The sequence below is a fragment of the Mytilus trossulus genome, chromosome 1 (assembly GCF_036588685.1).
Source record: "Mytilus trossulus isolate FHL-02 chromosome 1, PNRI_Mtr1.1.1.hap1, whole genome shotgun sequence".
NCBI lineage: Eukaryota > Metazoa > Mollusca > Bivalvia > Mytilida > Mytilidae > Mytilus > Mytilus trossulus.
The window spans coordinates 32,734,863-32,750,709 of NC_086373.1; the positions used below are offsets into that span (position 1 = coordinate 32,734,863).

A 15,847-nucleotide genomic window follows, 5' to 3' on the forward strand; every position below is an offset into this window, starting at 1 on the left:
TACTCTTTGCAAAAAAGAGTAAAGTAACAAAATTCCAAATAGTTATCAAAGTTACCAGGCTTATATACTTATACACAAGATAGGCGGTTCGTCTACATAAGACCCATTAGAAACGGTCAGATCAAAATAGATATAACGCCGAACAGGTACAAAGTTGAAGAGCATTGAGGACCCAAAATTCCAAAAACGGATGATAAGGCAATATATGCCTAGGTTAAGAAAATCATTAGTATTTTGAAAAAATATATACTTTTGTAAACTTTAAATTTATATAAATGACCAAATCATTGATATTCATGTCAACACAGAAGTTCTTAACACTGTGTTGATGATACTATCAGGGAAGAAACGTCCACTAGCGGTGGCATCTATTCAGTGGTGTCTCGTGGTCGTATAATTGAAGTTTGCGTTGTGTTATGAATTGCGAAAAAGACGTCTATACAAATAGATGATTTAATGCTGGAATACGTATAGATTATTACATGGCATTTTTCATATCAGACCCTTTATCGGCCCAAGGTTATGATATCAGCCCAAGGGCCGATAAAGGGTCTGATATGAAAAATGACATGTAATTATCTTTTTATCATATACTTCAGCAGAAGAAAAACAGACAAGAACTATTAAAATAATCTTTGCACTTTCGGATAATATTTACAGACAACCAAAAAAAAAATCTTATCTTTAAATGTTATTATTATTGTATTGATATAACAAATATTTAATTTATCTTTTTACAACAATTATCATGTTTTTCAATAATATTGTCACCTCATTTATGTCTTTCAAAACATGTTTAACTTAATTCGTTTTTGCTCCTCAACCATTTAAATTGTGAAAAGTCTTATCACTTGCCGTTTTCCGCGTTCTGTTGTCGTTTTCAAACAAATTTCGTAAATGCACGAAGTTGCATGTGATGAACGTCACGAAAATTAACGGAAAGGCATGTGATAACATTCCGGAAGCAGTTAATAAAGGTACCTTTATCAGCCCGCTATGGAAATTCTTAGGAATCTGGTCAATAAACCTAGTAATCCTTCCTAGCTTTATAGCCTTTTGATATTTTCAAATGTTATTGAACTGTAAAATTTTAGTATTATTTTATACAAGTATATGATAAAATGACGTTAACACATAACAACCATGTCGTTACATATATAGAGAGAGCGCTAACGCGTATAGGTACATGTATAAATCCCGCGTAATGTGATTGTCTCTATTTATCATCGACAGGTGTCAATAGTTATCGTACCAGGCTTATAATTTTATACACCAGACGCGCGTTTCGTCTACACATGATTCATCAGTGACGCTCAGATCAAAATAAGTATAAAGCCAAACAAATATAAAGATGAAGAGCATTGAGTTGTGGGTAATATATGCCTGTGATAAGAAAGTCCTTCGTATTTTGAAAAAAATCATACTTTTGCAAACAGAAAATTAATTAAAATGACCATATAATTGACATTTATGCCAACACTGAAGTGCTGACTACTTGGCTGGTGATACCCTATGATTTAAACGCCAGACTCCCGTTTCGTCTATATAAGACACATCAGTTACGCTCAGATCAAAATAGTTATCTACGCCAAGTTATTCTCTATCGAGTTATAAAACTACAATGCAAAATTGTATACACGAAATTACTATGTACCATAACTTGTTCCCCCTCATATGGTCATATCTTCACAAGTGCTCTAGTCAGTTCAGGAATTGAATAACAAGTAGCTCTTCGTTCAAGAGATATTTAAAAATGGACAATTAATTACACTGCGACAGTATTGTAATAACATTTCATTGGAACAAAATGTAATACTCAGTTGTAATAATAATGTTGTCTTGTGTACTTTTGTTTGGTTGTTTCTTTTTTACCAACGATCTCTAAATTTGAATGTTTCTTAGGTATCTCTCGCTCCCCTTGTGAACAAGATTTCTCTGATTAGATTGATTCTTAACACAAACAAAAACAAAACTATTTTAACAGACAAAATAAAATAACGTTCAAATTTTCAAATATTTCCAGAAACTGTAACATGTGTAAACTAGTTCAAAGCATTAAAAAAAAATTGAGGAAAAAAAAATTTGAGGGAGAAAAAAATTTGAGAAAAAAAAATTCAGTTTGGACTTGTAATATTTTTCAAAATTTGAATATCGAAAAAGAAAAAAGGAAAAAGGAAACAACTTGTGTCTGGTGTTTTAAGTTAATAGAAATTAAGTTCTTTATGAGAATTTAAAAAAATCATGTTATAGAAATTCAATAATGCAAAACTTATTGGAATGATTTTACTTAAATGAACAATAATGACAGGGTTCATACTCAAAACATATAAATCAAAAATTAAGCACATTGAAATTGTACGTTTGCCAAATACCTTTTTATATGCGTATTAATGAATATGCTGCATGTATATTCTCTGAGAATCTTTATATTAGGGTCTACTATTATTCGTACCGTTGTATATTTAAATTGTTTATCTTCACTATGAATCCCTTATATATTCTTGTATGCTCTTTGAAGCAAATTACACACAAAAAAAAACCATCGAATATTCCATGCTTATGAACTTTATTCCACTGTCACATCCCCCCTTTTCGAACAAAACAAATATACAGGGATGATAAAATAGTCAAGTAAGTTAACTCTCAGTTATGAATAATTTGATGGTTTTTACATTTGCAATCTTGTCATATCTCTATACCTTTATATGTAAGCAAAGCAAACATTTTAAATAACTGTACTAAATTAAGGACAAATATAAAAGTTTAAATTTTAGGACGACACATTTTTGTATGTTCAATGTTTACAACATTCGATGATCGTCATTGGATATAACACTCCTACGGATTATATATGTAATCAGGGGAAAAACTTATCACCTACAAGTACAACTTCCTAATTTTTAGAGGCGATTGAGTTTCGTCAGTACATACAGAAACTGTAAGTAAACGTAGATTATCATTAATTCCAATATGACTTCACACACAAATAATCAAACTGCTGTATGTGTTCATTAGTTAAATGAAATCAGTCGATTGTTTGTTGTTCCTTTCGGTAGGATATCGTGTTGACGTGATTATTTAGATGACATGTTGCAGGGGCGGATCCAGCCATTAAAAAAAGGGGGGGTGGTGTCCGAATCCATAGTAAAGGAGGGGGGTTCCAGCTACATTCTCCCATTCAAATGCATTGATCGGCCAAAAAAAGGGGGGTTCCAACCCTGGAACCCCCCCCCCCCCCTTTTGGATCCGCCAATGTGTTATAGTTCTAATATATATAATATACATTATATTTGAACGAATACATTAAGACAATACGGTTATAGCATTGAAATATACAACTGCGGATGATCCAGAGGGTACTCCCCACTTTGACTGGGAAATATATCATATGATTAAAAATCGTGAAAATAAAATTTCTTCTCATTACACTCACCAGATCTCCATCTTTTAAGGAATTTTGCCCGTTTACAAAATCAAAATATATGTTACTACTAAGCATTTTTTTTTTATCAAAACACAGTGATATCAAATACTAATATACTAGTAGAACAATAAATTATATTAAGGAACAATATTTTGTATTTAAACTTAAGGACGTAGTATCTTATTATTTCAGAAATTATCAGTGAATATGGCAAACAGACAAAAGTTTCAAGATGGAGCAATTGTTATGACATCTTTAGAGCTGGATGGGTTTGTTTTGTTTATTTCAAGGCTCACTACAAATAATGATCTAAAGAAGTTTTCAGAAGCTTTATCTTCTAATCCTCTACATATTTATGTAAAATTACAAAAGATAAAAAATGCAATGGATGCTGAAACAATGCTTGTTGATACTATGTTGTCTAAACTAACCCTTTCGGAGATTGTTGCTACACTGTACAATAGCAAATATAGCTATTTGGCAGAGATATTGTTCTGTTGTTATCAACAATGTCAACAGAAAGCATCTATAATCCGTATGAACAAGACTCAAACAGAAAACAGAAGAAAAATAAGTTTATATTTTAGAGATATCAAGAAACTTGTACATGATATAGCATTTAAAAATCCACATGCAGATGTTAAAAGACTCAGTAATATAATGAAACAGAATATAGAAACAGAAACAAATTCTGTTCGAAAGATGTATCTCTGTGACAAATATACTGCTCTAAAAGCAGCTGAAATGGACGCTTTAATCAATATCACTGGACGTGTATCCCCTGATCATGAAGGCTATGTTGAAATGGAATCTTTTATAAATAGTACATCTGCTCCATCTATTTCCCAAGTTATACTTTATGGTCGTAAAGCAGACGTTCTCTCAACAGATGGTCGTTTTACAGAAGGCGAGGATTTACTTAGAGCAGCTTACGTAGCTGCCGACAATAGCCTTCCATGTGTCGAAATAACGGACATGATATATAAAAATGTTGTTTTTAAACTGTCTCAGTTTGAACAATCGCAAACTGAGGAACTTCAAAAATCTTTATTTCTAGAAGCCAGTCGGGGAATTTGGTCTTTAAATGATGAATCAGAAGACATGAGAATATTTTGGAAACGTTTGTTTATTCTGAGAATGTCATTTTGTTTGTTAGGGATAGGCAAACTTTGTGATATGATTGATAGCTATGTGCCATCTACAAAATCCATTACAGAGGCAGAACGGCTTTTAAAATGTGATGATTTAAAAGATATGGAGCATAGACGAATGATGTTTTATCATATAGCCAAATCTCGACTTCATCAATGGAAAAGCGATGTAAATGAGTCTAAAACATGTCTCGAAATGGCACGAGTACTTGCAAAAGAAGGAAATTACGCCGAAGACAAAGCCCTAGAAAAATATCAAGAGACAATAGGATGTTTACAAGAAAGATCGTATACACCTGAATGCAGTTCTTTTGATTCTGTTTCTGAAACACCACAAATTGTTGACGATGTGCCATCAGTAACAATAAGTTTTAATTCTTTAGAATTTATTAGTGATAAACGGACATTATATAGTCAATGAATTTTGTAAATCTTTAAGAGTTTTAAATTGTTGACATTTTATAAAATAAGTAAACATGACATTAAACATGCGACGGCATACATATTACAGAAATGTGATAAGGAAATGATCTAAAAATATCAAATGATGAAAATTAGACAACTTACTCATTTTTTATACGTAAAAGAATACAGTCAACCAACACGGATTAATATAAAGTACAATCACAGAAATTCTGAAGTCCGAGGAAAATTCAAAACGGAATGTCAAATGGCAAAATCAAAAGCTCAAAAAACAAACAAATGGATAACAACTGTCATATTCCTGACTTTGTACAGGCATTTCCTTATGTAGAAAATTATGAATTAAACCTGTGTTTATAGCTAGCCAAACATCTCATATGTATGACAGTCGCATCAAATTTCCTTATATTAACAACGATTTAAGAACAAAATAAACAGACTTAGTTATTCAATATGTATACTTAAAATAGGGGCTACCGCAGTTGACATTGTGTTATAATCGTAATCATTGTAAGAACAAACAAATCTGTAACGAAGAAGCACAAAAAGGCATATAGACAATACGCAATTATTGAAATAGTTAAATATGCTACGTTGATAAAAAAAAATTAAATAAAAACAGAATTTAAAGTCCTTTATAAAATGGCAAAATCAAAATCAAACACATCAATGAATCGAAAACAACTGCCATATTCCCGACTTGGCATAGGCATTTCCTTAGGAAGAAAATGGTGGATTTAACCTGATGTAGTCCCTAGCTAAATAAAGGGAACAGTAGTTTATACAGCTAATCAACAGTCATAAATCAATTGAGAGAGAAACAAATCCGGGTTACATACTAAATCACATCAACTTTGAGAGGAAAACAAAAGAATAACAGGAACACTGATGTGCAACAAAAAGAAACGCCAACATAAATAAAAACTAAATATTTGATAACAACTGCCATATTCCTGACTTGGCACAGGACATTTATTTAAACAAAGGCAAATTCGTAAATATGATATAATCGGTTAGTTTAAAGATCAGACAGTTTCGATTCGAATGTCAATGGCGAATCTTTTGTAGACGAAACCCGCTTCTGGCGAACAAAACTCTATCTTGGTATCTTTGAAGATTTTTATCTAAAGTTTTAAGACCACGAAAAGCGTTGCTAGTGAGTTGAGACACCAGAACATCATATCGCTCAACCAGTTCATGATGGTGACCGATACGATAATCATCAATGTATTTGAAAGTAAAATTAATGTATATTAAAAGATTCTTCTACTCTTTGGCTTTGAGAATATTCTGTTTGAATATTAGTTTCTATGAGTACAAAAACAAGTCAGATAGTAGTGGTGCACAATAAGTAACCATGGGGATATCGATTGTCTGATGAAATATCATTTCAACAAACTCAATGATGTATATATAAGTACTGCAGACTACAGTTATATTCCGATAGGTTTGTACTAACTCTATATTCCTACATCAGGACTCATGAGTTACACTCGAACAAAAACTGTTTAAAAAGCAAAATAAAAAATGAAGTTTAAAGAGCGTTTAGGATCCCATATCCAAAAAGGTAAACTATTACTTGGACTAGAAAATGCTTAGTTTTTCGATAAATTCAGAGTTTTGTAAACAGCTACTTGTAATTTATAAGAATGACATTTCTTTAACCCGTTTCAAAACAGAAAGGCTGACTACTGGGCTGGTGATACCCTCGAAACTTACGCTGAGGAAAAATCTTCCAGTATTTTAATGGTCCAGTTTGACCGCAAACTGTAGCCCATAATCTGTGTGACAGCTTTTTTGGATTTTTCGGTTTTGTTTATTCAATTTGGCCTTTAAACTGTTTTGGTTCGAGCGTCATTAGTGAGTCTTTACGTTAGCGAGGGATAAAATTAACGAAAATCACGGCCCAGACCTTGTGTAAATTTACAACAAATATATGGCTTCCATGAATTATTTCGATTCTAATAGGACAAATACTGAGGCGAGGGTGGCTATGCTGTGTGTGTGGACTGTCCTTTTTTACTCCCTGTTAGATAAATATCAAACATTTTAATAAATCTGTAGCTTGCATGGATTATTGCGTGCATAAACGCTAGAAAACCGTTACAGTTTAAATAAGAATAAAGAGAACCGAGATGAGATGAAAAAGTCCGGGAAAGTTTATAGAACCGAAATGAATAAAAGTTTTGAGAGTTTTCAACATGCACTAGAATCTGACATGCGTAAACTTTCGAAAAAAGATTCTGGTTAATTTTGGAAAATCTTGAAAAGATTTGATAGAGGGGGGTCTGATAAAGATATTCAAGTTACTATTGATCAATTATATGAGTATTTTAAGTCATTAAATAAAAGCGATATTCCAGATGATGATATTGATTATGAGGATTTAGCTAATAGTATAAAAAATCAGGGTTTTATTGAAATTATATATCAGGAAATTACAGTGGACGAAATATTGTCAGCTGTATAAAAGTTATGTAATGGGAAAGCCCCAGGGGAAGATGAGATTGTCAACGAATATATAAAAAGCACGGTGAATCAATTTTTGCCTATTTACACTAAGTTATTCAATTTAGTGTTTGATTCTGGAATCTTTCCAAATGCATGGCTTATTGGTATCATTAAGCCGTTATTTAAAAACAAGGGGGATCCAAATAATTTGGATAATTACCGAGCTATTTGTCTTACATCGAATTTAGGAAAAATGTTCACCTCTATACTTAATTCAAGACTTAAGCTCTGTCAGACGAGATCGGGATTATAACTGATGCCCAGGGTGGTTTTTGTAAGGGGTATTCTGTCCAAGATAGTATGTTTATCATGCATGCTTTAATTTCACTATATTTGAGTTCGGGAAAAAAAAAATTTGTAGATTTTAGAAAAGCGTTTGACACAGTGTGGAGGGTGGGACTATGGCAAAAACTATTAAAATATAATATTGGTGGGAAAATGTTTAAAGTTATATTGAGCATGTATACAGATATTAAGTCTTGTGTTAAAAACGGAGAACTGAAAACAGATTTTTCCCCGTGTGAGGTAGGTGTAAGACAGGGAGAAAAAATGTCACCTTTTCTCTTTGCCTTATACCTTAATGACTTTGAGGAATATCTGGATGAAAACTCTGTGGATGGTCTAAAATTTATTAATGGAAAATTTACAGAGAATCTTGATTTGTATATCAAGCTATTTATTCTTCTGTACGCCGATGACACAATTATTTTTGCGGAGTCGGCAGAAGGGTTACAAAAGGCTCTGGATGTTTTTGAGCAATATTGTTTTGAGTGGAAACTCACTGTTAATGTTACAAAAACAAAGATTGTAATTTTTTCAAAGAGAAAGTATAATAAGAATGTTACTTTTAAACTATGTAATGAAATTATTGAAATTAAAGATGCATATGTTTATCTTGGTCTGCTGTTTAATTACAACGGATATTTCTTTCAAGCACGTAAAAAATGGTAGACCAAGCTCAAAAAGCACTTTATGCTCTTTACAAGAAGATACAAAATATCTCACTTCCGATTGATCTACAGCTAAAATTATTTGATGCGTTGGTGGTTCCTATTTTGACCTATTCCTCGGAAATATGGGGGTTTGAAAATAAAAATAATACTGAAAAGTTACATCTACAGTTTTGTAAGCGCAGTTTGGGTGTGCGATCATCTACGCCCAAATTTTATGGTATATGGGGAACTTGGAATATTTCCACTTGAACCGAAAAATGGTATGTTTTTGGCACAAGCTAGCAACAAATGATAAAAAACTATCGGGTAAACTTTATAAGTTACTTTGGTACATGCATGAGCATGACGATTGTAATTTTAAGTGGTTTAACTATGTAAAATCTGTGTTTAATGACTGTGGCTTTGGTGAACTATATAATTTTCCGGAGCAAGTTGATTATAAATATATTAAAATTAATGTAAGGCAGCGTCTCCAGGACCAGTTTATTCAAAAATGGTTCTCAGATATAAACAATTCATCAAGGGGGGAATTTTATCTACACTTTAAAGAAGAGTCTTGCTTGGAACCATATCTGTTAAAATTAAGGCGGGGTCATATAGTAAACATATGTAAATTAAGGGTATGTAATATAAAGTTTCCCATCGAAACAGGAAGATAGATGGAGAAATGTACCACGAAATGAGAGGATTTGTCCACTCTGTAAAGCTGGTCTTGGAGATGTATACCACTATACATGTAAATGTTCCAAATGTGAAGTAAAGGATTTAAGGGGGAAGTTCATACCTCCATATTATTTAAAATATCCAAATGAAAAAAAAAGTACTTGGCATGCTTAAATATAGTAATAGTAATGTGCTGTCTAAGCTGTCAATTTTTATTCAAAAGGTAGAAAAGATGCTTGTCTAATTTAAAACTGTAATAAACACAAACTTATTTCTGAAGATGTATAATTTAAAAAAGTATTCTGTTTGTATTATGAACTATGTTGTAATTAATATTGTATATATAAATATGCTCCTGTTGCGCAGTCTTCTGCGGCTGAGTTTTCTCTAATAAACTATGAAACTATGAAACTAAATTTTATTTGATTTAATTCTAAAACCTAACATTTGTCATTTTTAATTTATATGTTTTTCTCGTAAGCTTCAGTCAAATCCAAAGTAGACTTTTCGTAACTAATGAGCCGCCATGTTGACTTGGTGAAATCAGTAAATATGCGAATAATGCAAAAAAAAATAATTAAAAACTTTGATGACAATATGTGAATTTGTTGTAGTAACATACGTTCTACGTGAGTCGGTGATTATACATGCGATTTCAATTTGAGTTTTCAAAGTTTCCAATTATGAAATTGTGACGATCTATCTTTCAGATGATGAAAAGCGCAAATGTTCCAACGAAGGGTATGAATCATCGCAAGAGTCTGGAGATGCTTCGGTTTGGCTGGATACCAAAATTGAAGATTGAAAAGAAATATCCACCCTATCATGTCGAGCATCCGTATTACCCAATCCTGGTTCAGTTGCATTTTCTTGTAAAGAGGTTAGATTTAGATGTTCCATACTGTCGCTTGTAGATGTATTCGGGAAAAGTGAGCTAACGTCGCTTACTAATGGAGACTGTGGATCGAGATGATCTAAGCTTCTGTTTGATTGGGTATCACTTACAGTCCTTAATATTTCAAAATGCACACTTCTGATTGATTGACACTGGCTGTCGTTGTTTGATGAAAAATAAGTCTTCTGATCTGTTGAATCCTCAAGTGACGATGGCAAAATTGAAGACCTCAAATGCAAAACAAGACTATTTTGTTCATCTATTACATGTTCGTGTCGGTCACGCTCATAAATATGTGTTTGCCATGGATTCTTTCCAAGGAGGATTTCATAATCTGCAAGTGCTCTGTCTTCAGCATACTTTCCCTCTTTTGCTAGTTCCCTGGCTATTTTTAAATATTTCATCGCAGCTTCCATGTTACCTTTCCATTCTTCCAGTCTTGCTCTAGCAACTGCAATAAACATTTGTCTCCGATGTTCTAGATCTTTTAGAGGATCAAGTTTTAGTATCATTTCAGCTTCTACAAGTGATTGCATGGTTGGTACATAATTGCGTACAATATCACAAAACTTTCCGATACCAAGATGAGCGAATGCCATTCGTAAAAGGAAAAGTTTCGTCCAAAATAATCGCAAGTCTTCTGATTGGTCTCGTAGTGTCCAAAGTCCTTGATCGGCTTCAAACAAAATTGATTTCCGTAGTTCTTCGTCATGTGGATTTTTCTCAAATTTCGATAGTTTTACAACCACATTTTTATATAACATATCTGTCACTTCTACACATGAACAACTTGTGTACGCACTTACTAATGCTTGTCGCATAAAATCTTCCGCTTCTTCAAAGTTACCGATTGTCGAAAGAACATCGGATTGTCTTCCATACAGAATTACTTCTGAAAGTGCGGGGTTTGATGTACTTGAAACATATCGTTTCATTTCCAAATACCCTGGATGATCTTTGCTGACTATTCCTGCAATGTTTGTGAGTGAATCCATTTCTGCAGCTTTCAATGCAACATACTTATCACATGCATACATCCTTTGCACGGGATCGTTGATATCAAGCATTGATTTCTTAATTTTCTCTCCTAAATTATGAACAGTAGAAAGCGAGTTTTTAAATACCATTGCATGAACTTGTTGTTTAATGTTCTTAAAGTATTCTCCAATCTTACGCCTATTACTAGTGTCTGCTCGATTTACACGAAGAAGAGCTACTTTGTTGCGACTTTCTTCGCGACAAAGGAATAATTCTTTGGCAAGATTCATAAATCCATTATCATATAACACTTGTATAAGATGTTTAAGATTGCAGTTATTTGTTGTCTCGTTAACTAGTGCTTCGCACATAACTCTTCGGGGAGCATGATTTCTTTGCATCATAAGAATTTCTTGGTAAAAGGGTTCGTCTATTATGCAGTTTTTTCTAAGAACCTCTGCCATTGGGATAGGATAAATGTCGTCTACAAACTTCGCACCAAATTTCTTTACAGCATTTATTTCTAGCATATCCATCTCCATGCGCCCTACACCAATGCGTCGTTGAGACTGCATGGCGGTTGCCTGAAATAAACAGATAATGAAACTCTTCGTTATATTTTTTCTACCAATAACAAACGTTTTTTTTTTGTTGGCTTCTTTGTTAATTCATTTTCAACTGAGCTGTATTGTATATTAGCGATGAATTTTTATTGACTGTTTTTATCCTATTTATTTTCACCTCAACCTATTTTGTCTGTTAGGATTGCTCATATGTCTGTGATTCAACTATAAGGTTCAGCAAGCTGGTTTTTTAACCAGGTTTAGCCGACCATTTTCATCGTACATGCTTGCGACAATTCAAGTATATGAAAGTAGTTTTCGTTTCATTTTGGTGATACACTATTTTATACTGTTTTCTTATAACAATTTTCAACAACATACATTCTCATTATATGTATTATAAACACAAACAAGTTCTAAGAAGTTTGCAATCGAATTTTTAAAAAGAATAAATTTTCAGGCAAAGGTGACTTCAATTGAATGCATGTTATATCTGCCCAAGTGTTTGGTGGAGTTCTTCATAGCTAAGTCTTTAGTTTTCTACACGGGATTGTGTGAACTTATTTATCCTATGAAAAGATTTTGTACCAAAACACCGATGAAGGTTTGCGTACATTTTGATCGACAACGTAGATATTTCAATGTGTACTTACTGTACATCCTACTTAATTTTTGTTCTCATATGAAGCAGAATTCATACAAAATCTTTTCAAAGACAAAACAGAAGAAAAACTTCCAGCAAAATTCCTTATTTTTATTTTCATGTATATTGATGATAATTTCATGTTACTCAATAATTAAGATTTCTTAGTGTGCTTGTACCTCGTTTATCCTAGCGAATTTGAGATTAAGAATATAACCGTAAAATAACGTATTTTTCATGCTTTGATATTTTCCTCGATATTGACGTCAAACTAGAATTTGCACATCAATTTGGTGTCGGAGAAATTTCATTTGGGTATTTTCCGATTTGACGTGGCTTTGTACTTAAAGTTATACATCCCATCGTTGTTTTATTGTCCTTTGGTAAATTTTTGTATTCTTGTCTTTCATTTTTTTTTAATGTGCTTTGTCTATATGCCTTTATTTGTTTCTTTGTTACATTTGAATTGGCTCTGTACATGTATGCACCCCCTCATAGTATTATTGTGCTGTGGTAAACAAAAATTGTAACCATTCGTTTCAATTTTGCTAAAATGCTTTGCCTATAAGCCTTTTTGTGCTTCATTGTAACAGACGGCGTGGCTCGGTACTATTACATCTCGTTTTGTGTTTTTGGCATTTTTTTTATTCAATCTTCATTTTTGCTAATGTGCTTTACATATATGCCTTTTGGTGTTTCTTATTTTTATAGAAATTAAGATTATAACACATTGTTGACTGATGTACCCCTATTTTTTTTTACATTTTTACCTATTGTGTCTATTTGTTTAGTTCACACATCGTTGTCAATATAATTGAATTTTATATGACTGTCATACAAGTGATTGGTTAATTTAGCATAAAACTAAGTCCACTTTTATTTTTTGTCTATCTGATGAGTTAAGCCTTTTTCAACTGGTTTTTATAGTTCGTTCTTATGTTGTAATGGTATACCACTGTCCCAGGTTAGGGGGAGGGTTGGGATCCCGCTAACATGTTTAACCCAGCCACATTATTTATGAATGTGCCTGTCCCAAGTCAGGAGCCTGTAATTCAGTGGTTGTCGTTTTTTTATGTGTTACATATTTGATTTTCGTTCATTTTTTTACATAAATAAGGCCGTTAGTTTTCTCGCTTGAGTTGTTTTACATTGTCTTATCGGGGCCTTTTACAGCTGACTACATGCGGTATGGGCTTTGCTAATTGTCGAAGGCCGTACGGTGACCTATAATTGTTAATGTTTGATGTGTTTGAGCTTTTCATATTGCCATTGCTGACATGAATTATCATTGATATGGTTATATTTATAAATTTACTGTTCACAAAATTTTTAATTTTTGAAATACTAAGGCTTTTCTACCTCAGGCATAGATTACCTTAGTTGTATTTGGCAAAACTTTTAGGAATTTTGGTCCTCAATGCTCTTCAACTTTGTACTCTATTTGGCCTTTTTAACTGTTTTGGATTAGAGCGTCACTGATGAGTCTTTTGTAGACGAAACGCGCGTCTGGCGTTTATACAAAATTTAGTCCTGGTATCTATGATGAGTTTATTGAATCGGGACTTTCGGTTTTGAATTTTCCTCTGAGTTCGGATTTTTTGTGTTCTAACTTTTCAATAAGTTCTTAAAAAAGGTTCCAATTAATCACAAAGAATAAAAAAGACAAAAATCAAACAATAGAAAAGGGCCGACATGAATGACTATTGGACCTCTTTCAAATCAAAAGTTGACAAATTATGGTCAATAATCCTTTTTTTCTGACACAGATGGGTACTGGGTTGACATATCTCCCGATTGACATATAGTAAGGTATACAGAATGTATCACTTATGATATCGGATATGTTCCTTACGTCGTCACTACAATCCCCTTCCCTTTCATGAATATGACTAAATTTTTTTAATTTTCCTCGGAGTTCGTTTTTTTTGGTGATCTTACTATTCCATAAGTTCTTAAAATGTTCCATTTGATCACAAAGAATAAACAAGACAAAAATCAAACAATAGAAAAGGGCCTACATGAATAACTATTGGATCTCTTTAAAATCAAAAGTTAACAAATTATGGGCAATAATCCTGTTTTTCTCACACAGATGGGTACTGGGTTGACATATCTCCCGATTGAGACATAGTAAGGTATACACAATGTATCACTTATGATATGGGATGTGTTCCTTACGTCGTAATTACAACCCCCTTCCCTTTCATGAATGTGACTATTTACCAGATTTGTTATCACATAAGCAACACGACGGGTGCCACATGTGGATCAGGGTCTGCTCACCCTTTCGGAGCACCTGAGATCACTCCTAGTTTTTGTGGGGTTCGTGTTGCTTATTCTTTATATTTCTATGTTGTGTCATGAGTACTATTGTTTGTCTGTTTGTCTTTTTATCATTTTTAGTCATGGCGTTGTCAGTTTATTTTTAATTTATGAGTTTGACTGTCCCTCTGGTATCTTTCGTCCCTCTTTAAGAGAAGGATTTATAGAAATATATGAAATTAAAAATTACGTAGGTATATGTCGATGGAAACTCATCGGATAACAGGTTATTATTTGCTACGCCGACTAGCAGCTGCCGCCCCTTGAGTGGAAAATTAATAAACCACATTTATCTAGACTTAAACAGACCTGTCACCCAAATCAAATCCCCTTAATAAAAAATATACTGTAACTTCGTTACTTTCATTATTTTTGCGCAGGATAATGTGGGTACATATTATCATGATACTTACCCACTGCCAGTCGTTTGTTATACTTCTATATATTTGTCAATATGTTATTATACATCATTGTTTAATATATGTTCCAGTTTAGCAAATCCATTCAGTAACAATGAAGAATATTGAACTGTACATGACATGTTAAAGGAAGTATATTATACTTTTTCAATTTATTTTTGTTTTGATTAAATGGCCTTGTTGTTATCAGATTATATTTTAAAATAAAACTCGGTCAACAGTCACATGTAATATATTGAAGTTACATGCATTTTTTAAGCATGAAAAATAAACAGAGTGGAAAAATGACAAACACAAAATCATTATCTCCATATATGGAAATACACTCCGAATCAATAAAAAAATATCTCTCAACAATTTTATACGTTTATATCACTAAGAAAAGAAAAAAAATATTATGCAATAATTTCCTATACACTTAAATTGTAAAATATGCATGTCGCTTGTTATAATTGAGTTCGGAAACTGTCTAGATACGTTTTTGAAAATGATAGAGAGGGACAATTAAAAACAAAGACCTATGACAAGTTCATATTTTTCAATATTTCTCTTCGTATTATAGAAAAATCCCGCAGAATCACAAAAATACTGAACTCCGAGGAAAATCCCTAATCAAATGGCGAAATCAAATGATAAAACACATCAACTGAATGGACAACAACTGTCTTATTCCTGACGACTTGGTACAGGCATTTTCAAATGTTGAAAATGGTGGATTGAACCTGGCTTTATAGCGCTCAACCACTCACTTGTATGACAGTCACATCAAATATCATTATATTTACAACGATGCGTGAACAAAACAGACATAATAGGTAAAATAGTCAAAAAATGGGTAAAGCAGTGATCATGAGGTAGGTGCATACGGTCTATGTCCACCATTAGAAATATCATATTACAAT

General features: G+C 32.8%; 2 protein-coding genes across 2 annotated transcripts; one reads left to right on the forward strand and one right to left on the reverse strand.

Annotated features, from left to right (window-relative positions):
* Positions 1-2,658: 2,658 nt before the first annotated feature.
* On the forward strand, positions 2,659-5,234 carry LOC134721875 (uncharacterized). Its single transcript, XM_063585143.1, has 2 exons — positions 2,659-2,938; positions 3,617-5,234. The coding sequence occupies exon 2, from the start codon at positions 3,632-3,634 to the stop codon at positions 4,994-4,996; it is 1,365 nt and encodes a 454-aa protein (XP_063441213.1). The 5' UTR covers positions 2,659-2,938; positions 3,617-3,631; the 3' UTR covers positions 4,997-5,234.
* A 3,999-nt stretch (positions 5,235-9,233) lies between these two features.
* On the reverse strand, positions 9,234-15,102 carry LOC134721884 (uncharacterized). Its single transcript, XM_063585155.1, has 2 exons — positions 14,940-15,102; positions 9,234-11,582 (listed from the first exon to the last, which is right to left on the reverse strand). The coding sequence occupies exon 2, from the start codon at positions 11,571-11,573 to the stop codon at positions 9,825-9,827; it is 1,749 nt and encodes a 582-aa protein (XP_063441225.1). The 5' UTR covers positions 11,574-11,582; positions 14,940-15,102; the 3' UTR covers positions 9,234-9,824.
* Positions 15,103-15,847: the final 745 nt, after the last annotated feature.

Coding starts and splice junctions, on each gene's coding strand:
- LOC134721875 (XM_063585143.1), top strand. CDS start 3,632: ATGGCAAACAGACAAAAGTTTCAAGATGGAGCAATTGTTATGACATCT.
- LOC134721884 (XM_063585155.1), bottom strand. CDS start 11,573: ATGCAGTCTCAACGACGCATTGGTGTAGGGCGCATGGAGATGGATATG.